At 40.6% G+C, this 25,593-nt stretch overlaps 1 protein-coding gene and 1 long non-coding RNA gene across 3 annotated transcripts in view; one reads left to right on the forward strand and one right to left on the reverse strand.

Moving 5' to 3' along the window:
- ppp1r16b (protein phosphatase 1, regulatory subunit 16B) overlaps positions 1–20,846 on the forward strand; it is a 96,911-nt gene extending 76,065 nt beyond the window's left edge. For both annotated transcript variants that reach the window (XM_085457650.1, XM_085457651.1), the window contains exons 5-11: positions 61–164; positions 8,031–8,155; positions 15,699–15,824; positions 15,931–16,006; positions 16,163–16,292; positions 16,594–16,741; positions 17,341–20,846. In XM_085457650.1, the coding sequence (XP_085313776.1) occupies positions 61–164; positions 8,031–8,155; positions 15,699–15,824; positions 15,931–16,006; positions 16,163–16,292; positions 16,594–16,741; positions 17,341–17,814 (1,183 nt within the window). In that variant the 3' untranslated portion in view covers positions 17,815–20,846. The remainder of the gene's footprint in view (positions 1–60; positions 165–8,030; positions 8,156–15,698; positions 15,825–15,930; positions 16,007–16,162; positions 16,293–16,593; positions 16,742–17,340) is intronic.
- On the reverse strand, positions 15,985–17,444 carry LOC146710276 (uncharacterized). Its single transcript, XR_014920582.1, has 3 exons — positions 17,306–17,444; positions 16,148–16,203; positions 15,985–16,048 (listed from the first exon to the last, which is right to left on the reverse strand). It is a non-coding gene; the product is annotated as an uncharacterized LOC146710276 (long non-coding RNA).
- Positions 20,847–25,593: the final 4,747 nt, after the last annotated feature.

Raw genomic sequence — 25,593 nt, forward strand, 5'->3', positions numbered from 1 at the left:
CGGAGCATTTATTAACTCTGATTGGATTTGTTGAAATATTCATCCGCTCATTTCCCACAGTGGCGCAGATCTGCTGGCAGTCAACTCCGATGGGAACATGCCCTACGACCTGTGTGAAGATGATCCCACGCTGGACATCATTGAGACGGCCATGGCCAACAGAGGTAGAGAATAAATGCTTAAAGGGGAAGTTACTGACAGGAAGGTTAGACAGATGATAAAATCTTTTAGTAAGTTTAGAATCAGATTCAGTCTGTCTGCAGACTGTCAGACTGATAATTGAGAGAAGATTACATAGTTATGCGCAGGAGTAATGATGTTACACAAAGTACGTTTATGTTGGGATTATTTCAATTAAATGTAACTTTAACTTTACCAGCACATGTGAGTTTTTTTGTAAAACATTTCCTTTTTCTTTTTAGACTCCCAGTGAACAAGATATTTCCAGGAAAAACAACATTCACTTAGTTCAACCCGTTCATTTCCTTCCCTGGTTACATCTGTTCATTCCTAGTCGACAACTGTGTATTTTGCCAAAACACCAGGAGACTTACCAGAAGAGGCTAGCTTGCTAACTCAGCCTCAGCTTCTTAGACTTATTGAAAACACAGCCTACCGCTACCTTACTTTAAAGCTTATGTTAGAAAAGTTAAAAGTTGTATCCAGTCTAAAAATCATTGTCTGGACAGCAAAGTTCATGTATTTCTGTATAGATCTGCTGTTTTAGTCTGAATAAAGCTGTGACAGGTTATGTGTGGAGTTTAAAGCAGGCAGGCACAGTTTAATCAGCTTCCTTGTACTTTAACACTTGGACTGTGTTGTTATTTTTTGTTACTTTTTTAAGTGTGACTGCTATAAAAAGCAGTCGTTTAAGAGCCCAGGTCTAGCAAAAATTAGAGATGAGAAGGAAGGAAGATGCAAATCTTATTTTAACCTTTGCGGCTTGCAGCTTTTGGCAGTCTTAACGGTCATAAGAACAGATTGCTGAAGAAGATGGCATCAGAGTTGTGACCTGATATCACACGTAGTGTCAGGCACAGTTTTATGATTGACACTGTGAGGAGCTGAAAGTATTCACAGTTCTCTCTCTCTGTGCCAGCGGGGTGCAGATTAGGATACTGTATATTCATGCTGTGTCACTGTAAACAGCTGCAGACGCCACAGTTTGTCTCTGCGACATGAGTGAAAGAGAGTTCAAGGAGATCAGCGCTGACATAACTGCACATCAGTGATGAAGGAGGGGGAAACTCGTGCTGTTTGCATTTTTGTCTGTTTGTGCGGTGTGAAGAAAGACGCGTACAAAAGCTGTCGAAGCAACAGACAAATTTATTTACACTGGAGTAAAATCAAGCCTCTTAACACGAGCTGCTCTCAGTGTTTTGTTGTTGTTTTCTGGTAAATGGTTACATCCTCAAGCTGGCATGTGTTCTCACGGCTGGGAACAAAACAACAAAAACGAGCAGCAGGCGGTTTTCACTGTACTATTGTAGAACTGGCTGCTAAACTGTGGCTCATTTCAAATATCATTTTGCAAAATGCAATTAAAAAGATTGCAAAAAAATTTAATTAATTGCTTTCTGATTACAACATAGTTTAATGGTGTTGCCTTTGGGCCATAGACTAAAACAAAGACGTCACACAGACCTCCAGTTGTATTAGTAGTTATTAACCAGGAAACTGGGTACAGTTGGGTTTTTGGCTAACCCTAGTTATGGCTTTCTAGCTTGGTTAGTGTTACTAAGTCCTAACCACTTATGTCTGGTTAACAAAGCTGGTGTGCCAGTATTATACACTTTCAAGGCCAGTCAGCATCCCCTGGCAACCCCTGGTTTGCTGGGAAAAATGTGGCAAGTGGTTGTGTCAGTTTGGTGGATACATGTTGTCATACCAAAAAGCTCCTGTTGCTTATTACAAGGTTTGCATAGAAGAGTTTCACTTGTCTGCAAACAAGTGTGATGCAAACCAAAACAGAGACTTTTTGCCTCCAAAGTAAAACTGGTGCTTTACCTTTGCATCCAAAACATATTTCAAAAAGTCCTACTTTTACTTTGAAGGTGAACAGTCCCCAGTTAGATTGCGTTGCGCTTTTCACAGTTTCACTGTCACTTGTCTTCCATGCAAACTACAGGCCACCATGGCAATATCTTAGTGACCAGAGCAATTAGTGCAGCCTACCTATTTGCAAGCAATTTCACGTAGCATCTGCTTGTCATGGGCAGTCATTGACTTAGTCCAGGGGTGCCCAATCCCGGTCCTCGAGAGCTACTATCCTGCAGCTTTTAGATGCATCCCTACTCCAACACAGCTGAATCAAATGGTTTGATCTCTTCAGCATGCCATCATGTTTGGCAAAGGCCTGATAACAAGCCATTCATTTGATTCAGGTGTGTGGGAACAAGGATGCATCTAAAAGCTGCAGGACGGTAGCTCTCGAGGACCGGGATTGGGCACCCCTGACTTAGTCAGACCCTAGGTATGTGTGGCTAGTCTTAACTAACTATGGTTGTGTTAAAACCAAACTCAGCCAATGAAAAGACTGAACTGTGATTTTTGGGGCCAGCATGACACGACTGTTGACTGAACTGCAGTTTTTTTTCTGCTTCTGCATTGATTTTGTTTTTATGGAAGATGCTGTTTGCTTTGGACAGAACAAACTTTCTGTTTTTCCTGTACAGAAGCAGTCTAGCAGGCTGTAGCTTCATACTTACTTTATTAAAATGAGTGAGTGTGCAGCACAGTTTCCTTCTAAGTATTAAAGTGTATTCTTTGCCTCCCAGATCGTACACACATATTAATCTTTCTAACATTTTGTTAACACTGTTAACGTCACCTCCACTTTAGCGATTCAACAAACATCTTTAAAAAAGACAAACTCAGTAGTACATGAATCATATCTAATCCTTCTTTTCGAGTCTCATACAGACACATTCGATGTGTTTCAGGGCAGCGTGCTGCCTCACAAAAGTCATTGCTTATTCATATGCTCACACCTCTTTGTTTACCAGTACGAGGCTGTTGGTTGGTGCGCTTCACAAGTGGTATCAAAAACAAAAAAGTAAAGAAAAGGTGAAACTTTCCTAAGTTGGTTAAGGTGCCCTTCAGCACACTGCTAAATGCCAAATGCATGTGTGGAGCTGGTGTGAGTAAGCAGGAGACTGTAGATGCAGGGTGCCGGAGGAGAGCATCAGGGGTGCTCAGTCATATTTCCCTGGTTAACGAAAGCTCGAGAAGCCTGGTTATTGCACTCGTAAACAAGTTTGCAGTTAATAATTTTGATCTTTTTAACAGTACAAACAGGACACATGAAGCCACATTGTGTGGATGCGAGGCATTATTGAAAATGCACAGAGACAGAGAGCGGGGGCTCTCAGAGGGAAAACAGACACTTGAAAATGAGGTTCTCAGCTTACAATAGGATCTCTCAAGCTGCAGAAAGCAGATAGCGGTACAGTAGGTGAGAAGAATGATTATTAAGCTGATTAAAAGGAGCGTGGTGCTGCTAATTGCTCCCGTAATGTTCTCAGCACTGTACTGCTGGATAAGACTTCTCTCCCCTGAGACACTGCAGGGATGGGAACACACAGTCAGCCTCTCTCCCCACACACACGCACGCACGCACACGCACGCACGCACGCACGCACACGCACAGCACTTGATATGCAGCATCGACGGATTCAGTGCTTCCTTGATCCTTCCCCGGAGAGACCAGTTCATCTGTGATGAGCTGCAGAGATAAGGAGCGGATCTGTGTATCTGGGTAAAATAGAGTGGGGCATGACACCTTTAATGCCTTTTTTTAATGCCCAGTCAAATCCACACATGCAATAAAGAAGGGAAGATGGTAACACTTTGTGCATATTTTGAATATCGTTGGCCTGTTCTGCATCGCTATTTGAAAGGAAAAAGTCTCACGATTCCAGTGCAGCAGCAGTCATAGTTCGTTGGACAAGCCCCTGCTCTGTTTCTTCTGTTCAGGTGTTAAATTCAAATGATCCGGAAAAGTGTTCCAACACCTTCAGTTATTGAGTAATGAAATCTGATTGGCAGGTTAATGCATACTACTATTCAATGTGCTGAAGCCTGGCACTGCTTCCGGTGAGGGCCTGGAGGTACCTGCTCAGTAATAAGAAGATAATGACATCCCATAGCCTGCTTACACCTTCCAGACGTCCCTTTTCCCTTCTCATCCCTGTGATGCGTTCATGGTGCATACGTAAAGGTGCAGTTGCAGTACTTAAGAGACAAAAGTTCCAGACCACTTCAAATACAACTTTTCATACAGCTCAAAACGTAACACCAAACATACAGACTGTTCACAAAATATATCTGAGCTAAATGTAAAGTTGCTCCTTCCCAAGGAGAGAAAAAAACCCCACTTTAATTGCAGCACTAAAAGAGAGAAAGGAGAGGAAGACGGTTATGTTTAAAAGAAGCATTGCTGAATAAGGCTACGTTCACACTGCAGGTCTTAATGCTCAAATCCGATTTTTTTGTCTGCTCGTTCACACTACAAATAAAATGCGACAGCAAACGCGCTCTAGTGTGAACGCTCAAAGCGGCCGCATGCGCAAAAGAAGACGTCACACACAACGCGCTCTGTTTAGACCCAGAGCAAACAATATTGTTTGACTGATGGCCTTAATATAAAGACTTCGGACTTCACGTTTCCCAATTTTTGCTTTAAGTTATTTTGTTATTTACATAATAATGTGAATAACCTAATAATGATCCTTATTGCTGTTTTAGAGAGGAGCGGTGCTTCAAAGGATAGTTGCAGATTTCTGTCAGAATCTGCAGATTATGCAGTACAAAGAAAATGTTCACGTTTCTCCAACGTTGTCTTCCCAACAGTTTCACTAACATCTATACTGGATGGCCAGGAAGCGTTCACGATGTCTTCTCCGGCGCTGATAATTGGCGTCTGTCTTGTGTCAGTGACGTAAAAGACGGATTTAATGCGACATGACCGTCGCATTAAAACAGCAGTCGCTTTCTAAAACATCGGATATGTATCAGATTCAGTACCACATAGGAAAGTGACCCAGATTGGATTTGAAAATATCGGATTTGTAACGTTTACACTGTCATACCATGATCGGATATGGGTCGTATAGGGTCAAAAAAAATCGGATTTGATGCGCTTTCGCCTGCAGTGTGAACGTAGCCTTAGTGAATACGTCCTCATTTCTTTTAGTTTTTAAATCAGATATAGTCTAAGTATACTTAGACTATATCTGATTATACCTAGTATACTAATTATACATATAAGTATTAGTGTAATACTGTAAATATACTAATTTTGTGTTATTAAAAGGTGTGTGGAAATACCAAGCCGTTAGTGCAGGTCAGCTGGTTAGTTTGCATGTCTTTTATCCCGTCTTTCTTCTCTCACCCCAACCAGTCACAGCAGATGGCCCCGCCCCTCCCTGAGCCTGGTTCTGCTGGAGGTTTCTTCCTGTTAAAAGGGAGTTTTTCCTTCCCACTGTCGCCAAAGTGCTTGCTCATAGGGGTTCATATGACTGTTGGGTTTTTCTCTGTATGTATTATTGTAGGGTCTACCTTACAATATAGAGCACCTTGAGGCGACTGATGTTGTGATTTGGCGCTGTATAAATAAAACTGAATTGAATTGAATTATGCAGTATTGGGATAAAAATTTATAGTGATGGACTGTTGGAGTGGGTACTAGGGTACTGTTACTGGGTGACGTCAAACCTAGCAGGAATTTATATTTATGATAATGATGCTGATTAGACTTACTCACTGAATTATTCATTTTATACTAGTTTTATAGTTTCTAGGGGTTGGAAATCAGCCATGTAGCATGCATAACATCTGCTTATATCATGTGGAATTCATTTGGCCAAATCCACAAAGAGCAGTGAATAAGAAAAAAGACTGGAGCTAAAAAAAAATCATTATGTGGCTTATTTCTAAAAACCTATTTCCAAGTAATTAATTCTTCACAAGATTAAGAATAAGTACATTTTCATAATGTAAGTAAAAACAGATACAAGTGGCCTTAAGTGCAGTGTAGACAGCTTTAGCCAGCTGTGCAGCCATCACAGCAGTCGCTGTCTTTATTACTGTACTATTGCAGGAAACTGCTATAGGATTGCCATACCAGATATCTGCCATGGTAGCATGGTTACCCTTTTATTAGGAATTGCAGACATTTCAGTTTAAGACAGGCTCCTTTCTGCTTAACACTGCAGTTAGGAGCTGTTTAAACAAGTAGCCCCTAAGACAGAAAGGACATTCTGTTGCCTTATGTGCAAAAATATAACTGCTTGTGTATACTTGAATGACATCATGTCCTCATGTACTGTATGTTTATACAAGCCTGCTACATCCACACACACACACATACAAACATTGAACACCTGATCAATGGTTCTGGGTGAATATTTGACCAGATCTTTTGTCCAACCGCTATGAACTGTTTGGTTAGGTTTTTCACTGCGCCCGATGTTCTTGTCTGTTCTCATTTATATTGTTTACTTAGTTAAATACAACTTTATAACTCAACAGGGTATTTGAAGCACCTGAAACTAATGTAGTCACATTTAATGCCAGTTATGTACGTTTCCTGAAAAGGCTAAAAACAGGGGGAACAATCCTTTGTTTGAGGGTGAGGAATATTTTCTAGATTTGACATCCTCTAATCCTTCTGGGAGTTTTTTTTTCAGGCTGTGGCGCATCACTGCAGCAAAATCAAAATATGAAAGAGGTAGAATTTGTGACACGAGTATCTGAGAGAAACAACAGAAAACACAGAAGAAAACATTTGCTGGAGGCATGGATTAAATCGACTAAAGGGGCTGTCATTTCCTTGATCCGTGAGCCTTTAAAACCCCTCCAGGTGACTCTGATTGCAAATTCAATTCACCCTTTTAACTCCCTTCATCACGACTGTTAACCTTCACATGCGTGGACACCTGCTAAAACAAAAGAGCGACATTGCAGTAGGAGTTGTGGATGACTGACTGCCATTGCCTTCAGCTTTATGTGACAAATTTATTACTGAGAAAGGTCACGGGGCTGAAATCCTAACAAAGGAAAATGTGCAGTCAAATGTGACCTGACTGCTTCTACAATTTATTTCAAGTTAGAATGATCAGATCCAGGGGAGTGTCCTCTGTAAACAGCATTTTAAGGATGAATGAGAATTCAATTTCCCTTTTTTTTTTTTTTTTTTTGTTAAATTAGGGCAGGGTGTTTACTTTGGTTGTGTAGATATTTTGACCCTGTGCTCCAGATCTCTTCTGAGGTTAATTCACATATTTTGATAGTTACACTGCAAGAATACAAGAGACAGTCTTGACTGACACCTCTTTCAATTAACGCTGAATGTTACTGAGCCGAAGGAGGATAACTTCTTTGCTGAAGTGTGGCAGTCTCAGTATTTAGCCCTGCCTGGCAGCAGGAAGATGGATTAAATGAGGAATTTAGAGGGGAAGTGACATCCAGAAACACCTGGGCCAAACCTTCTTTGCAAACAAACCTCTTTGCCAGGACATGGAAGGACAGCCAGCATGAGAATAAACTACTCTGCTACCTGCAGAAAATGGTCACTTTATACTTTCAGATGCTCAAGTCCAAATGTTTGCAGCTCTGCACTGATTTTCAGTAAATAAATGCATTTTAAAAAATTTTATGTGAAGATTAAATTCACCTTCAACACTAGCATTAGTTTTTTTTTTTTTATTACAAATACCATTTATTTAAAATATTATCAAACTAAGATAACAAAAAGCAGTTATTTCTGCTTTGCTTCCAACCTACTGTGGAAACTGTTGCTGGCAGAAAACATCCTCCTTAGATAAAAAGAAGACGTTACAGTTTAAAGAAGGCTTTACTAACTTTTTACATTTATTTTCAGGTACGTGTCTCAGAGGTATCATACCCAAGTGGGTTTCGCCTCACATCAAAAACTGTCCATTTCAGGCTGCAGTTATATATTAAAAGTGTCAGGACCAAACTCCCCTGCGATTAACTCTGGCTGCTCTGCCTGCATGTTTGACTGACAGGCATCACCCAGGAGATGATCAACGAGACGCGAGCGTCGACGGAGAGGAAGATGATAGGAGACATTCAGGAACTGCTGAGTCAAGGAGAAAAGGTCAACCAGCAGGACTCTCAGGGAGCTACTCTGGTAAGTTTATCTGCTTTGATTTTCTTCTAAAAATCTCAACTAAACTCAGTTTAAAACGGCATCACTGAAGTTCTTGCTGCTTTAATATTGTAAACATTTAATTCCTTTTATGTGGAACAGAATGCGCTCGCTTAAAATGATAAAATTGGTTGCATGTACTGCATAAATACACTTAGATTAATGTAAAATGTGATGTAAAGTGGCAGATTTATGTGCTCAGGTTACTCAGTGATGGTGCACTAATTTGGCAAAGCTAAGCTCTGTGTGTGGTGTTAATAGGCAGCTAATGCAGCTGCCTTTCTGTAGCTGCTCCACAATACATTGTCTGAGATATAATTGACTGTGGCTTTAAATTAGCTACAAGTGTTTTGTTACTGCGGGTAGCTTTTGTTAGAGTAGTCTGCCATAGATGAGGGTAGAAATTGTCTTGAGAGGTTAAAATCTTCACTGTGATATCATCTGGACGACAGCCACTGCTTTTGCTCTTCAGACAAAATGTTTTTATATTATTAAAAAAGGGAAAGCAGATATTAAGATTGCTACATTCAAAGATTAGGAAAGTTTAGCAGGGTGGACATATGCATGCATTGCAGCCATGCAGTTAGTGTGTTGCCATATCACTGCTTTAATTGTCTGTACGCTCTGGAGGCTTCTTCCATTGGTGAATCACCCGGAGGTTTCTAATATTGGGGTTTAAGCCTTTTCTTGCTATTTTTGTTGGGTTATCTAAGCAAACAAATCTTGGTGCAATAAAGAGGAAATGATTTTAATATTATTTCCTGGGCTGAAGCCATTTTTTCCATGTAAGCTTGTTAAAGTGGTCCTATTGTGCTCATTTGTGGCTCCATATTTCTACCCTTGGATTCTGCAAGAGTAGTTTTGGATGATACACATTTATAAAATTCATCTGATTCATCTTACACTGGGACTTGGTGCAGCGCCTCAGTTTATCCACTGTCTGAGGAAAGAAAAACGATGTTGTAGCACACTTTAAAGCAACTTTCTTCTGTTCAGATGTTTGCTTCCCTCTCATCTTCCCCTCCTTTCTTCTGTTTCTCATATAAACAGAAGATCTGCATAGCAAATGAGCAGATGAATAGACTGCAAAGCAAGTTCAACATGCCAAGCTGGCTTGACAAAACCCAAACCCTCAGTCGGGATCAACTTTCTCTGTTAACCCAAGCTGCTTCCTTCTTCAGAATCCGTGCAGGCTCACGGAAAAGTTGGTGTTTACACATCATTTCACTCTTCAGAGCTAAATGGCTCAAGTGAGCATTATCTACTCTAATCAGAAATATTATCAGATGAACAGAAGATGGAGAGCTATAAAGAACATAAAAAATATATCAGTAAAATGCAACCGTGTTGCTGCAAAGAAGACGAGAGAAAATTATATACATAATGTATTTTAATGCTCGGCCTGGTGTTGATACTGCTGTTTGTTTCTAAAATGAACTGTACATTAGAGCTGGGAAACCTTTTACACGTTTAAATACTGAAAATTATTCATTGTGTTCAGGTCTGAGATTCTCCCTTAGCATAATAAAGGAGACATGGAAATCATTTTAGTTTAGTCAGCAATGAAATTATTTTTATTGACTGAATGAGTATTCAGTATGTAATTAATGGATTTTGTTTTTCATTTTTCTTGTAGCTGTAATTCCAGCAGCTATAAAAGAGGCTCAGCAGCAGATTAGCACCAAGAACATAAACACATTTTCTGCATCACAAACTGAAAGTAGCCAAATTTCAGCAGTGCTTCTTTCATGCGTTAGTAAGGTGTGGCTCAACAGTTTGTATGTATAAAATATTAGACAGAGAGAGCAGAGCCACCATCATGACACTGGAAAACTCTTGACTTTAAGCTCAACACAGCTTGCTGTCCCCCCATAGTTACCCTTAGGGCTTCTTGGCTCACACATAGACCTGTGTGGCGGAGATGACCATGTTGGGGATATGCGTTTTTATTAACATCACAGCCAGTAGAAAAAAGCTGTCTGAATTGGCTCATTTAAAGCAGTCTGCGTGAAGCCTGAGCTGCTGGCTCATAGGGATTATTTGGATATATACTGACCTCATTACTGGAAACTTTGATCTTCTTTAATATTACGTATGATAGGAAATGAAGAAAAAGCATTTGAAAAGGAAGCAGTTAGAAATAAAATAAGATAAGAGAGCTAAACATGAAATGAACCCTCCTACCCACCAGGTTCCAGATGTGCTGCAGAGAGACAAACCTCTCGCGTTAATATCAGGCGTCACAGGTCTGAACAAAGAGGGGGAAAAAAGCAAATGGTGTGTAAATATTCAGTGGACCGTCTTTATTACAGATTCACCTTTTAAAGATCATGTGCTCTGCAACACTGTCTCGCGAGGCCGTAAAACCTCCAAAGCTAATCAGGCATTTAGAGCCTCATTATAATTTTTTTAAGACAAATCAGCTGTATGATTTTAAATGGTCTGAGTGCTCCAGTTATGAATGCTCAGGATACCTGCAGTCATTATTTAAACAAATGTTAGATTACAGTAAACCTGTAGTGATGATAAAATTGCATTTAAGAGGAGCGGGAAGAGATGACAAGAAACATAAAAGCAGCATTTCATCAAAGAAAACATGGTCAGATTGGATATTTGGTTTTCAGTAGCGTGTGTGCTCCTGTTGGCCTTTTGTGTGCGTTTTATGCCAACCCCTAAAGTTTATAAGTTTGATGCATAAGTGTGATTAGAGCGATTTAAGTAGACAAGAGAATGAAAACTAATAAAGGCCCTCATGTCTTTATGCTTTGCTGCATAGTGCAAAGGTACGCGAGGATTGTGTGTACCTAATAAGTCCCTAAATTTGTTTTGTTTAGCACTTTAGTACAGTGATGCAATAAAAGTCAAGCAAGGTACAAAAAAAATCATTAGCACATAATTTACTGAGTAGAGCATATAATGTCAGATGCCTTAATGAAGTCTTTATTATGTATTAGGGATTTAGCTACACGGGGGAAACACAGTGACGGATCACTGGATGGAAGTAGCTAGGGGATAGTAGTATCCCAAAATAACCCCGTTAAGCTTTAAAGTCTTACTACAGATTGTGTGATTGAGCTGCTTGTCCCTTTGCTTTCTACATCCTGTTAATCTTCATTCGAGCACGATGAAGCAAACTAGAGCATGCCTTATTAAAATCCCTGGCACAGATGAGAGGAAGAGACCCTGAACTGACAGGAAGTTATGTAAGGTTAATCTTTTGTTTTCCAGTGAAATGCATTTTTATGATCCTGTTTTGATGTGCAGGCACAATGATTTGTATGCTTTGTGACTTCAGACAGAAGTCACAAAGCAAGAGAAATATTTTTCATTTTTGTTGGAAGTTTATTAAAAAAAAGTGTAAACAAAGTAAGGAAAAGTAACAAGTGTCACATGTTGTTCTCTGTGCCATAAACCTGACGAAGGACACATAAACACAAAGTTTATATATAAAAATACACTCACTGGACACACCTCCTTATATCTTTAGAAGTGCCTTAATTCTTCCTTGTGTAGATTTAGCTGGAAATGTTTCTCTGTGGTTTGGTTGTGGATGGATTGATGTCTGGTGACTGTGCAGGCCATTTGAAGACAGTGAGCTCATTGTTATGCTTAAGAAACCAGTTTGAGATGGTTTGAGCTTTGTATCCTGCTGGGGGAAGCCATCAGAAGATGGGTATGCTGTGGTCATAAAGAGATGGATATGGTCAGCAGCAATACTTGGGCAGGCTGCTGCATATAAATGATGCTTAATTGGTAGTAATGGGTGGCCTAGAGTGTTCCAAAAAATATATCCCCCATATCATTACATCACCACCACCAGCCTGAACTATATACTATAATGCTGTTCTACTATATAATAGAAGCCAGGATGGATCCGTGCGTTCATGTTGCTTAAATTCTGGCCCTAACATCGCAATGTTACAGCAGAAATTGAGACTCATCAGACCAGTGGATGTTTTTCCCAATTTGCTTTTGTCCAGTTTTGGACCAGAGTGTTCAGAGGTGATCTTCTGCATACCTTGGTTGTAATGAGTGCTTAATTGAGTTATTCTTGCCTTCATCACCTCGAAGGAGTCTAGCCATTCTCCTCTGACCTCTCACATCGATGAGTCATTTTCACCCAGAGAACTCACTTTTCACTTTTACAGATCATTCTCTGTAAACCCCAGTGACAGTTGTGAGGGAAAATCCCAGTAGATGAGCAGTTTCTTAAGTGCACCACGTTGGCGCCTGCCTCCTAACTTATGGGTCTATTATTGCAGTCCTCTCTTTTCAATTACTGTCATCTCAGGTTTTGTTTATTTTTAAGAAAACTATAGTTTTAGCCTTGTGAAGGAGAATGAGTGAGGCGAGTGAAGTTTCACATGTACACAAAGCATTTCAGACTGGAAATAACAAGTGAAACGCATTGTTAAGTTAAGATACGGCGATGGAGGTTATTTCAGTCCTTTAATCACACATTTAGCTGCATGTCGTTAGATTGTGGGTGAAAACGGAAGACAAGAGAGTACTTGTCCCGGCATGCGTTTGACCAGTGGAAGGGTAAATCAGGACATGCTGCTGGTGGCACTGTGGGAGGAACTGGAGTGCTCACAGTATGCTGACATTATGAAACTTTTGGCACGGTGACACAGGCAGTGTTGCCCAGTGTCGGTCCACCGGTTTGTTTCGGAACGAAAATCTCAGCAAAGACTCTGATGGTCCCCCGGCTTAACCTGTACTGTCAGCATGAGGTTGACATTTCTGGTTTTGAGTGAAACGTCTCAGTAAGCCGGACAGACTGTTATTAGATCAAGTTTAGATGTTTTCAGCGGCTTTTTGTCCAGTCCCGCCAAAAGGTCAGATTTGTCATTTGGCTAATGCTAATGATCTTTTCATTTGCCTCAGGTTTGTCCTATTATTACTTGTCGTCCTCAGCCTCATCTGACACTGACTTAGATGAGGAAGTTTGTCCTTAATGAGGAGGCTGTCTTTTAGTTTTGATCAATGTAACCACTCTTTGATGGGATGCACCGGTACATTGGTTTACAATTACAGTGATGTTTTCTGTTAAACTCATGTGTTCCTTAGTTGTATTTTTATGGCATGTTAGACAACTTTAGCTTGTTTCCTTTAGCTAATTCTGCATGTCTCACGGCCTTTAGATGCCTATAAAGGAACGCTGGGATTCGATATTCGGTCTTCTGGAATGCTGATGGCATTTTCCAAAAGATAGACTGGTGAATAGATGGTGCTTTCTGTTATCCCAAACATAACCTACTTCTGCGGTCTCACCAAAAGAGGCAAACAGCATTAAGTACAGTTCCTGTAAGTGACACTTGAAGCTGCAAACCAGACTTTCATGAATGTCACACCACTTGCCAACTTCCCTGTTGCAATAAACATATTTTATACCAGTTTGTTATTGTTCAACCTCACAGCCACAGTTTGTGTGGGGCTTTAGAAATCGGCAGAATGAAAGGCTAAGTGCTGCCATCATATTATATTTTTCTTTTTCAGGCATTCAGTAATTTGAAGGCCAGGAAAGGAAAATATTCAAAGGAGGTTCCAATAAAAACTGAAATTAACAATTTTCAGTTTGGTGATTTAAAAAAGCAAAATGAAAAAATGAAAAAAAGATTTTTGCTTTTGTTTCCTCCTAAAACAACATTTTGAGGTTGTTGAAAGCATATTCTACTCTGAGAACCTTTGAGACACTCAAATATTCTGCTGCTTCTCTTTTAAATGTATAAAGTGGAGCTGAATTAGGTCATTATTTAGTTGCTATTTCTTATAAGCAAAATGCTGAAAAAGACTTGGTGTAAAAACTTGATGATTCTGTCAGAGTAATTATACTTTGCATTTTTTCATTATTTCTCTTTTCTCATCTGATCTCTGGCTCTTTGTTAGATTGGTTTTCTACTTATGTATCTAATAGGACCGTCTCTGTTAGGATGAACTCTAACATCGCTTCCTTAACCTGTGGAGTTCCACAAGGTTCAGTTCTGGGTCCCTTATTATTTTTCTATCTATGTTGTTTCTTCATCTGCCATCATTCATCCTTTTCTGACATTTCTATGCCATTGACATTAAGCTGCATATGTATTTTAAACCTCACCAGCTGAACAGGCTGTCAACCCTGGACCACTGTTTAACCCAGATTAATGGCCGTCTAGCCATTACCTTCTTCTAAACATCAACTGAGAACACAATTATAGCTCCTCCTGAACCTTTTGCTTCTTTAGGTTCAGAGTTTGGGATGTCTGATTATAGTCTGGGCTTTGATTCACCTGTAAAATGTATTTCTTGTTCCTGTTACCTTTTATTTAAAGAAGATTTCTAAATTACGATATATGGTCTCCTTTGCTGAACTGGAGGAAATTGTTGATGCTTGTGTGTTATCGTGCTTAGGTTGCTGTAAAGCCCTTTTATAGATAAATCATCTGTTTTATGCCTCTAAGCAATAAAAAAGTTGTTGTTTTTTTTTGTTTTTGTTTTTGTGTCCCGTTTGGATCTTTAGCCATCAGAATTGTTGTCTTAAGGCCAAGAAAGATGCCAAGCGGATTTATTTTACCAAGTGGATCATCATGGCCTTGCCATATTGGTCCATTTGATTAAAAGTTATTTTTAACAAAATGTTGCTATTAAAATATTCTAGTTGGCGAGCTCACATTAATTTTTACACGGGTCCCAGTAAATAGCCAGGCTTCAAATTATTTATCCCAGCTTCACACTAATCACACTGAGGCTCACAATCTTCGATGACAGGCTCTGAATTTGTTAGTTGTTCCTTGGAAGATGAAAAGACTTCTGGGACAGAGCCCTTCAGTCTGTTGAGACTTTTATTGATTAGAACTTTTGAAACTACCTGTTTACTTTATTATTAAACATTGTTTTTATTATTGGGGAGCACGGTGGTGCAGGGGTTAGCACTGTTGGCTCAGTGGAGTTTGACTCCACCAACTGGTTAGAGCCTTTCTGTGTGGTGTGTGCATGTTGTTCCCGTGTTTGCGTGGGTTACTTTAATCATGTTTGTTTTCAGTTTAGTTTCAGGTTTAGGTTTCGTTGTCTGAAAATGGTAAATTAGTTTCAGTTCGTTTTTTTTCTTTACAGTATGTTGGATAGGTCTCTCGGGCAAGATTACAAATTCCCTCTGAGTGATGACATGTTCCAGGCTAGTTTTATGAGGCTAGGACAAGAATTAATATCTTAACATTAACAGATTAGGTTGTTTCATGGAGGCAGGCTCAGCCTAATTTGATCAGGACCTTGAATACAATAATCTACATCTAATTTAACATAATATTAGAAGATGCACAGCAATAAACTGACATCTTTAAACTTAGAAGCAAAAAAATACTTTATTTGTAGATTTTTGCAGGTGTAATGTCTCACATAGTAAGCAATTGTAAGTTACCACTATATAACGTTCTTTGGCATGTTCATTGCCACTTTAGTATGAATTTCACATTATTTTTTTTGCATGCAAACAGTAAATCCTGAGCACTGGGGGAAAAACAATCTATTTCCTTCTCTGTTGTTGCAGCTACACATCGCAGCAGCAAATGGCTACGCGCAGGCTGCAGAGCTGCTGCTGGAGGGGGGGGCTCGTGTGGACCTCAGAGATTCAGATGGATGGCAGCCTCTTCATGCTGCAGCGTGCTGGGGTCAGGTAAGGAAAACACAACAGGAAAGAGATAAGAGCCTCAGGCGCACACAAAGGTTTCTGGAACCATTAATACAAATTGCTTCCACTGTTGTTGTTGTTGCCGTTTTAGATGCATGTGGCAGAGCTGCTGGTGTCTCACGGAGCCAGTCTCAATGCCAAGACCTTCCTGGAGGAGACTCCAATTGGTATGTTTACAGTATACTGTAGCACTCACTTGTCCGGTGCACCTGGTAATGAGTTCAGGGGAAAAAAAGTATCGTCTCAGCAGGGTCTCATTTCCAAGTGTTCACTTTTATGTTAAGCATTACTAACAGTGTCCCTTTTACCCATGTTGCTTTAAGATCTGTGTGAGGACGAGGAGTTCAGAGCCATCCTGCTGGACCTGAAACACAAACACGACATTATCATGAAGTCACAGCTCAAGCACAAGACCTCGCTGTGCAGGCGAACGTCCAGTGCAGGCAGTCGTGGGTATGTGCTGACATCTGTTGGTGGTAGCATGGCTACTACAGGCTTTGTTATTTGGAGAAATTAGAAAACAGACAAAACATCTGTTCTGTATACTTACAGCTGTATTTACATTTAATAGGAGAATGGTGGATAGAAGCCTCCGCTGATATAATGACATAATGTCTGACATAATGAAGCTGTCAGTTTAGCGTGTGTATAAGTTCTTCTGCTCTTTAACTTTCATGTGTAAAAGTACCATATATGGTAAGCTGTTATTTTTCTAGCTGCTTTTTCTTACTGGGAATTCCACTTGTGTTCACAGAAAAGTGGTGCGGCGAGCCAGTTTGTCGGACAGACACAACCTGTGTCGTAAAGAGTACGAGACCGAGGCCATCGTGTGGAGGAAAGAAAAGGAAGACGAGGACGAGAAAGAAAAGGAGTCTGATCAGGAGAATAGCCAAGTAGTTAGTGTGAGACTATTTTTAAGGATTACATAAATAGCTCTATGCAGTTCTAACTTTGGTTTTTTGGGTGGGTGGGGGGTGGCTTGGTGGAATTTACCGCCCCCTCACACACACGCTGTCAGATGATAATGTGTGTGAGAGATATTTTTAAGCACAGGTAGAAAGATGATTCTTCCCACTCAGAAGCTGAAATGTCACATTTGGATGAATCAGACAGAGGACTTCCTCCAGCACCCAGGAGCAATTGCACAAAAGGAAACCCACAACAGAAAAAAACTGAAATACTGTCTTCCATTATCAGTAGACTCTGTTGCCGCCGCCGCTGCTTATTGTAACCTCAACTTTTTACACACATTATCTGCAGATTATCAGATGACATTCAGAGAAATGTTGTTCTGGCACAAAATAACTCTGAACAGTTGGGAGATTTTCTCTATAATGAAGCAAATAAATTGGCTTTACATCTGATTTCATTTGAACTTTGTAAGCCTCGGCATCAGATCAAAGTTTGCTGATCTGCCCTGCACAGTCAGGCCTTTGTGTATTTAATGAGCTAAAAGAAAGTCTTACAGAGGATTAAAGTAATCCTTATTGATGTCTTGCAGGTCAAGCCTGTTGTCGCTGTGGAGCTGCCCGACAAGTCCAACCTACCCACCATCCTCAAAGAAGGCAACAGCAAGCAGAATGGCCTAATCTCCACGACAACATCCATGCCACCTCAGCCTCCCTCCAATGGCAGCACACCGACGTCCAGTAAGGGTGGGGTTGTCACCACCCAGCCGTCCCAGGAGGAAGCCTGGCCAAAAGAGCGCCCTCAGACTCTGTCAGAGCTGAAAAAGCAGCGAGCTGCTGCCAAGCTCTTGAACCACCCCTTGTTCAACGGTCACCTTGGTAACGGCTCCACAGACTCCTTCACTGATGCCAAAACCACCACTGAGGATCCTCGCATGCCGCTGGTCTCCTCCAATGGCAACGCCGTATATTATACCCCAGCCAGCGGCGACCCACCCCTGCTCAAATTCAAGCAGCCTATGGAGGAGGAGCAGCCGAAGGTGCGGACCTGCTGCTGCGTGTCATAGTTGGTGCGCGGTCATGTGACTGTTACCAGAACAGGAAGTGTTTGCACTGAGAGGAGGGAAGCAAGGAAGGCTGTGTAGAAGGGAGGAGAAGAAAGAAGGAAAGTCTTTGAACATCCTTCACCACTCCCGGTTCAAAAATGTCTTCAAGACAGGCGGCCCGATTAAAGTATGAAAACATTTCCTTTCACCTCCCAGTCTCGTAACTCCTTTAAAGTGCAGCTGAGAAGTGGAGGAAATTCCTTTCATACATGGAGTCTCTTTACACAACAAATGTAAAGACAAGAAGTGGTCCCGCTCTCCCTGTTAAAAATCAAAGAGGATGGGGAGTGTTTTTTGACAGAAATTTAGAATTAGGAGAGAAGATCGCAAGGTACTGAATCCTCTACTTTCACACATGGAAGAAACTTTGTCTGTTACCCCACAAACAGATTGGTATTATTTCATTAGAACAGCATTTCTTCCAGGATAAACTAATCTTGTTATCAAACCACATGTGGCACATTCTTGTCATGTTCAAACAAGCAGGACAGTCATCCTGGAAGGGTGCTGATATCTTGTAATACACCGTGTTGTTGTAGTACAACACATGAGAAAATGCAAAACATGGCAAAAGGAGATCTGTGACATCTCTTTCCGTGTTGACATGCTGCCTGGAAAAGTAAGGGAAAGGAATGCCATAAAACAGTGTTAAAATACTCATGAAGTGTACTTCTACAGTGAGAGATAACCGGAAAGAGTAAAAGTACTGCACTAGTGTTTGAAACGGTCACTATATTCCGTCAACTATGCGTCACCTCACCGTCCTCTCACGTGGAACCTAAACTGACAGGTCGTGCTTTGTTTTATGCATTATTCACTTTGTGCTCACTCGTATAGATAATTTAAGCAAACATGGTTGAAAATTACTGTACATGTTTTATTTATGAAATGTAAATTGTAAAAAAAACAACAAAACAAAGAAAAAACATGGTTTCTAAAGTCGAGTGTATTTATTATTTGGATGGCGTGTGGAGAGTGTGTGTGAGTTAGTGGGGGGGAGACGAATCTCCCCAGCTGAGCACCTTCTGACATGGAAGAACGGTTCAAATGAAATGAGGGTTACTGTCTGCGTTATGTACGTGTAATTAAAAAAAAAGAAAAACAGCCATCATACTGGATGGATTCATGAATATGTCACTACAAATAACAGTGTTATTTGTTTATGTTTCGTTTTTGTTTTTTTCCTGGTGGCCATTGTGTGGCTTTACTTCCCCTGAGTCACTGTATTTGTCTTCTAAACTGAAACTGTATGTTATGTAATGATTACTGTAAATGAAAAATGAGTTTTCAGAAGAATCTTTGGTATGTAGCGAGCCCAGGCTGTTATATCAGGTAATGTGTCATGCCCCCCCCCCCCCCAAGGAAAAAAAAACCCAGTACTACATGTAGTGGTTTGTCTGCTGAATTAAATGAATATTTCATCATTTTAGAAACAGTTGATGAGAGGAGCTAGAGCCAGCAGTCAGCATATTAACACCCAGACTCTGATTTTTGCTATCAGACGTTGTCTGAGAAATATTGAGCAGTTTGCACCTCAGCAAGCAAAGGGTCTGAGAGCAAAGCAGGAATGGACTAACGGGAATGCAGTGGCAAAACAATGAGCTATTGTTTGAAGACTTTTAAATCTCTGCAGGATTGTCAGATTGTAAATGACAGACTTCCGTAATAGGAAATCTAGACTCTGATATGTTGTCTGGATCTTTACTAGCTACACTGTCTTCAAAAACTGGTCATTGCCACACCATTAGATGATAGCTGGTGCGCTCACAGTGACACTTGTCTTAGTTTAAAACAAGCACATGCAGAACCGCTAACCACAGTGTGTCGTGAGCAGGCTTACCTAAATGCAATAAAGCCATTAACACTGCAGGCGTCCTTTTCCTGCCTTGACATGGCAGGAAAAAAGTGAAAAACATTAGTGAGACTTTGTTTTCTTCTCAGAGCAAGATGTTTCTCTTTGTTTCAAGTCTTCATGGTAAGTTAAGCCAAGTAGTTTCTATTTGTGGAGACTAAGAAGGAGTTTAGTACCAACCTTGTCATCAAACCTGCAGAAGCCAGTCAGACTACACCCGGGAATTCGAAACTATTCCTTAAATGTAACAGCTCCTTTAAATGTGTTTGTGCCAAAGAGTCTTCCATGAGTTGAAAATAATTTAGTTTGGCGGGAAGCTTTCTGATGGCCGACTTCTTTGAAAATGTGATTACCTGTAATGCCACGCCATCACCCTTCTTCCTCACCACATCAACTGTACAGCGTTCGAGTATTTGTACGGACAGGTTTGTAAATATGTTTGTATCAGTACTCCCCCTGTTATGTTCCCATGTTTTTGCATTTACATGTCTGTGTTGTTACTGTTGATGAACATATAGGAAACTACAGTTAACCATATGGGTGAATAGTGTTAGCAGACTTTTGGTTGTACAAAGGGGGGGGGACTGTGCGATTAAGTAGACCCTCAAGTAGTCCCAGGAGTCCAAAATGTCTGCAGAGTCGAGCGCATACCCAGATATGGCTGAGTGTTAAGACACCAGTGTCTGTGGTGCATTTAAAGCTGAAAGACTGAACTTTTGTGCATGATTTTTCTGCAATGGTCAGTTTGTTTTTCACCTCAACTTGAGGAAGTAAAAATGAAGTCAAACAGTTTGCCATTTCCCTTATTTTAGGTACAGCGATGTCATCTTGTTATGAGGCAGCTTACTTCTGGTAGCTGCAAACAAGTTGATTTTAAAAAAAAAAGTTCAACCCTGTTTCCTTATTAATTAAATTCAATCCAACTGAACAGGAATTTGTTCAAGAAAAGTACCGACTGCTCAGTATGATGCAGAAAGGGACAGTAGCCTGTTTCAAAAGTTACTTGTGATCACATACACAGATCCAGGCTTGTGTTTAAGGATCAAATTATGAAGACAAAACTACTGATTTTGTAATTACTGGAATATATTGATGGTTACATTAACATATTTTGAATAAAATGTATATTTTGAGAACTTTACATGGTGAATCTGAATCTGTTTAGCTCTTATACTGTTACAGTTTGAGTTCAGATTTCCTGCAGGCTGTGGACATGAGAAGAAACATTTTTCGTTTTCTGTTTTTAATCACTGTAATCACAACCATTGAAAATGGGTAAATAGGTTTTGGATAGATGTCAAAAAAGAGAGCTATAATAAATAGTTCATATAGAGATGTATAATGTACAGTTGAACTGGTCACTAAACACCAAAAGCTCCATTATTTTCTTTAAAATCTGGTTCCTACAGTTGGCTCTGGATGTCTGCTGTATTTTGACGTCTGCAGCGACTTTCTGTTCTGAGACCAGCAGAGACTGTGCCGTCCTTCATCTCACAGCTGTCAGGGTCTTGGCCTGAGTTCTGCTCCCTCCTTCAAGGATTTTCTTTCCTTTGTTTTTGCACTTCCTCTCATTCACTGGCTTTAGGTTCACCAGTTTATTTAGAACAGCAGTTGTTACCTAGCCTAGATTCTTCCTGTTAGGAGTACTCCAACCGGCCACTTTATTATGTACACATTGCCATTATAGCACATATGTAATCAGCTACTCATACAGTAATGACTTTAGGCATGTAGACATGGTCAAGATGACCTTCTGAAGTTTAAACCAAGCATCAGAATGGGGAAGTACACAAGTCACTATGAAAGTGACTTGGTTTTTGTTGCCAGAAAGGCTGATCTGACTAATTTCAGAAACTGCTGATCTACTAGGATGTTCCCACGCAACCATCTCTAGGCTTTTCAGTGAAGGATATGAAAAAGAAAAAATATCCAGTAAGCAAGAGGTTTCTGGGTGAAAATGCTGTGTTGATGTCAAAGGTCAGAGGGGAATGCAACAGTGATTTAAATTCAGATGGATCCATCCTGCCTTGTATCAGCAGCTCAGGCTGCTGATGGTGGTGTGATGCGTCTGGTCCCCCTAGTATCGAATGAGCATTTTTAAAATGCCACAGTCTGAATATTATTGTTGACCGTGTCCATCCCTTTATGACCATAGCACATCCATCATCTGCTGATGACTGCATCCAGCAAGATGGAACGGCATGTCACAAAGCTCTCATCATCTCAAACTAGCTTCTTGAACACGATGCTGTCACCGGATCTCAATCCAGTAGAGCACTTTGAGATGTGATGGAACATGAGTCGCATCATTAATGTGCAGCCGACAAATCTGCAGCAGCTGTGTGAAGAGGGCCCAAGCAGGTACTAGCACAGTGTAACTAATAAAGTGGCTGGTGAGTGTGTAAACTATTACATTAACATATATACATGCTCCTAAACTAGGCAAATTATGTAGTGTTTGTACTAATAGTTTGTTTTTCACTCCATGAGCCGCTGAGAAGGCCAATCAGTGCAAACATTTAAGTCATCTTACAGTCCTTTAAGTGTGCTAAGCAAATGTTTGCAGAAATCATTCTTTGATTTGGGCACAGTCACTATGTCTAAGGCATATAAACAGAGGCGAGGACAATGGTGCTGGAAAACGCATGATTTGGACAACATTGGCCTCCTCTGTGTTGCCTGGCTTTGCTATTGTGCCCTGGCTGTACTAACTGGAGGCCAGCTGGCTGTGGTCCAGGTCCTTCAGTCCTCTTCACTGTGGAGGGCAAAGTGGATCGGTTCCAGAAAGAGCATACAGACACATACTGACCACTCGGCTGGCCACATATATGGAGGATGCTGATAAAAAGCACTGGGAACCAAGCAGGAATGTGGTCCATAAAGCAAGAAAATGAACCAGTGGCAGGAGCTGAATAGTCCATGGGATCAATGAAGAGGTTTTTGCACTAAAAGGAGAAAAAGTATGCAAAGGAAGGGTGGATGACAGCTTTAAAATGGGCCTCCACTGGGAGGACGCCATAGCTACTGAGCGTCCAGCCAAGACTGATAGAAGAGCTGCACAAAAAGAATGGATGGACGGAGAGACGGCTTACTGGGTCAGAACCTCTTCTTATTCCCAGGGTCCATTGGACCTAACAGGGCTTCAGTGGGTTATCTGACCTGAATTTAAAATGTCTAAGTCAATAAGTGGATGCCATTCTGTCTCAGCAATGTTGATAGATAACAGGCCGATCGAAGGCAGCAACTCATTTTCAAGCATGATGCAGCATTTCAGTACTGAAGTATCACTTTAATGATCATATAAAGCGGTTCTGAGTGATGAAACTGGGCTCTACATAAGACCTTATTGATTACTTAGATGCTTGACCACATGTGAAATGGACTGCCTTGAAATGATCAAGTGATATTCAAGGACTCCAGATGACTTTTCTTCTGGCACACCAAGGATGCTGGCATGTGCTGACATGTGAACCTTTGGATGAGCTGCCATGAAATCTTACACTTTCATTTTACTCTGAGGGCATCTGACTGTAATGAAATCTCCGTTTGTTTGTTTTGACAGCAAATTCCTCCTCCGCGATCAGAGTTCACCAAACTAAACAAGCTTGGCACACAGTTACATCTTAGGCCCTGAAGTTATTGAATACCATCAGGTTGTCTTTATTCACTTAAAACATTATGAAAGCAACAAACCACAAATTATACTGTAGCTGTACTGCATTAGTTTTTATTATTTCTCTGGTGCTTTGGCTTATAAGAATAAAACTGAATGTGAAAGAATTTTAATGCCAATATTTAGGATAATTTACCTGAAATTTCAGAGTGGGATCCCTCCTCGATACATGCCCCTTCCAGTTCTTTCCTATATATAACCCCCCGCCCAACTACAAGCTGTTTGTCCTCGTTGTCATGCCCCACCTTCCCTCCCTTTTGCAATTCATTCACTTCTCATTAGTAGATGGGGATCTGCCCGGTGGAGCGGCCTTCCACAAACCGCAGCCTCAATTCACGCTCCAGCCGTCTGCCATTATCTACTAGAAACACTATCAAACCTAAACGAGGACGCGGTCCCAGCTATTGAATTAGCATTTAGCTCAATCTTCATGTCAACACACACAAATTCACCAAGTCCGTGAATGAATAAATCCCTGAATATCACTTTGTGTCGCTCAAAACTTTCCTTTTCTTGCATAGGCAACAAAGAGAATAAACAGTGGGTTTGAGATTGACTTTTGGCTTATGCAACCGCTGTTTTGCTCTTTACACAGACTTTGCATGCATGCTAATCTGACTACTTCATAAAGCACACACTACAAATGGAAACCAGAAAGTTTCAGGTACCAAATTTTTATCCCCTGCCTACAGATACTGCAGTTTCGCATGCAGATATCTATTTATGCTGATTATGCTGAAAACCTTTGAAGCCTCTTTATTTTGGCGTGAGGTGTCATTAACGGATTTAATAAAGAATCAAACAAGCAGAATGAATAATGGCATTTTACCAATAAAATCCTATCAATATTGATTCCATGTCACGAAACACACCAACAGCAGAGAAGGCATCATATAATTTAAACATTAACTTGAGGAAATGCTGCAGTGTCCAAAACCTCACGCTTTGTTTCAATAAACCTGACTTACTGGTTTCCAAAGTCTTTCGACGTGCAGCAACATTTCCTTCCTTTAACTGAAAGTGTCTGCCAACAGAGAGCCAATGACCCAGTGCTGGACAGGCGTTGGTGGATATGTCCAACCTTTGATGTTGGATTCAGTCTCAGTCCTGTTGCCCAGAATTTAAAGAACATGCAACACGTTCATCTGCAGTTAAATAAACGACTCAAAGTCAAAATAATTTGAAACAGTGGAAAGCACTCTATGTAATGATGAGTAAAGGTACGTGTTTGCTGCGGCTTCAGTTGGCTCGGTCATGAAAGCAGTCAGATCCATCTGCAGATAAGTGATTATGAAATAGCAGAGAGTATTTGGTAACATACAGATAGTATAAAAGCAGAAGCCACACCAACCTAGAAGCTATGACTAAACCACAGCTCTTTTTTTACTCATTGGAAAAGGGAACACTGGTCTACTAAAAAAGCAAAACAGTGACTATATGCAACAATCAAAGTAACTAGAAAAATTTGCATTTCCTGCGAAAATGCAGTGTGGATGCCTTAACGCTGAAGATGTCTGTTGAAAAAAGCTGAAAAAATTGAAAAAAAATGCTGCCCTGAGCAGGATTTGAACCTGGCCCTTCTGGTCTCAAGGCAGCTACTCATCTCACTGAGCCAAACTCATTCTCACAAAGAAGAGGTGGAGAGACTGACAATTCTGCTGAAATGAGCAGAAGCTGCTGAGAATTGTGCTGATAAGAGGTGAAAAGGCTAAAAATTTTGCAGAAAAGGGGTGAATCAGCAGAATTTCTGCTGAAAAGAGTTTTTTTTCTGAAAACAGCTGAGATTTGTGCTGATAAGAGGTGAAAAGGCTGAAAATTTTGCTGAAAAGAGTTGAATGAGCAGAATTTCTGCAGAAAAGATGGAAAGCAGAACATTGCGCTGAAAAGAGGTGAATGAGCAGAATTTCTGCTGAAAAGAGTTTAAAAAGTTTAACTGTTATTTGAAAGAAATGTTGCCATAAGCAGGATTTGAACCCGGGCCTCCCAGTCTGAGAACGGATGCTCATCTTTCGGCATCCACACAAATATACATCCTACAAATACTTCAGTGTTGTTTATCCTGTGCAAGCAGCATGCAAGTACAGCTCAAAGCGTGCTTTGTATTGGAATCGAGGTCACACTTGTAACATTGTGACCTTAAACGAGATGAATAACCTAGAAAGTTGAACAAACCACTGACTTTCAGAGTAGGAAAACCACCAAATTAAAAAGCAGC

This window comes from Copadichromis virginalis, linkage group LG5 (genome assembly GCF_057382275.1).
Source record: "Copadichromis virginalis isolate Kocher_CV1m ecotype Utaka linkage group LG5, C_Virginalis_male_GT1.1, whole genome shotgun sequence".
In the NCBI taxonomy this organism is placed as follows: domain Eukaryota; kingdom Metazoa; phylum Chordata; class Actinopteri; order Cichliformes; family Cichlidae; genus Copadichromis; species Copadichromis virginalis.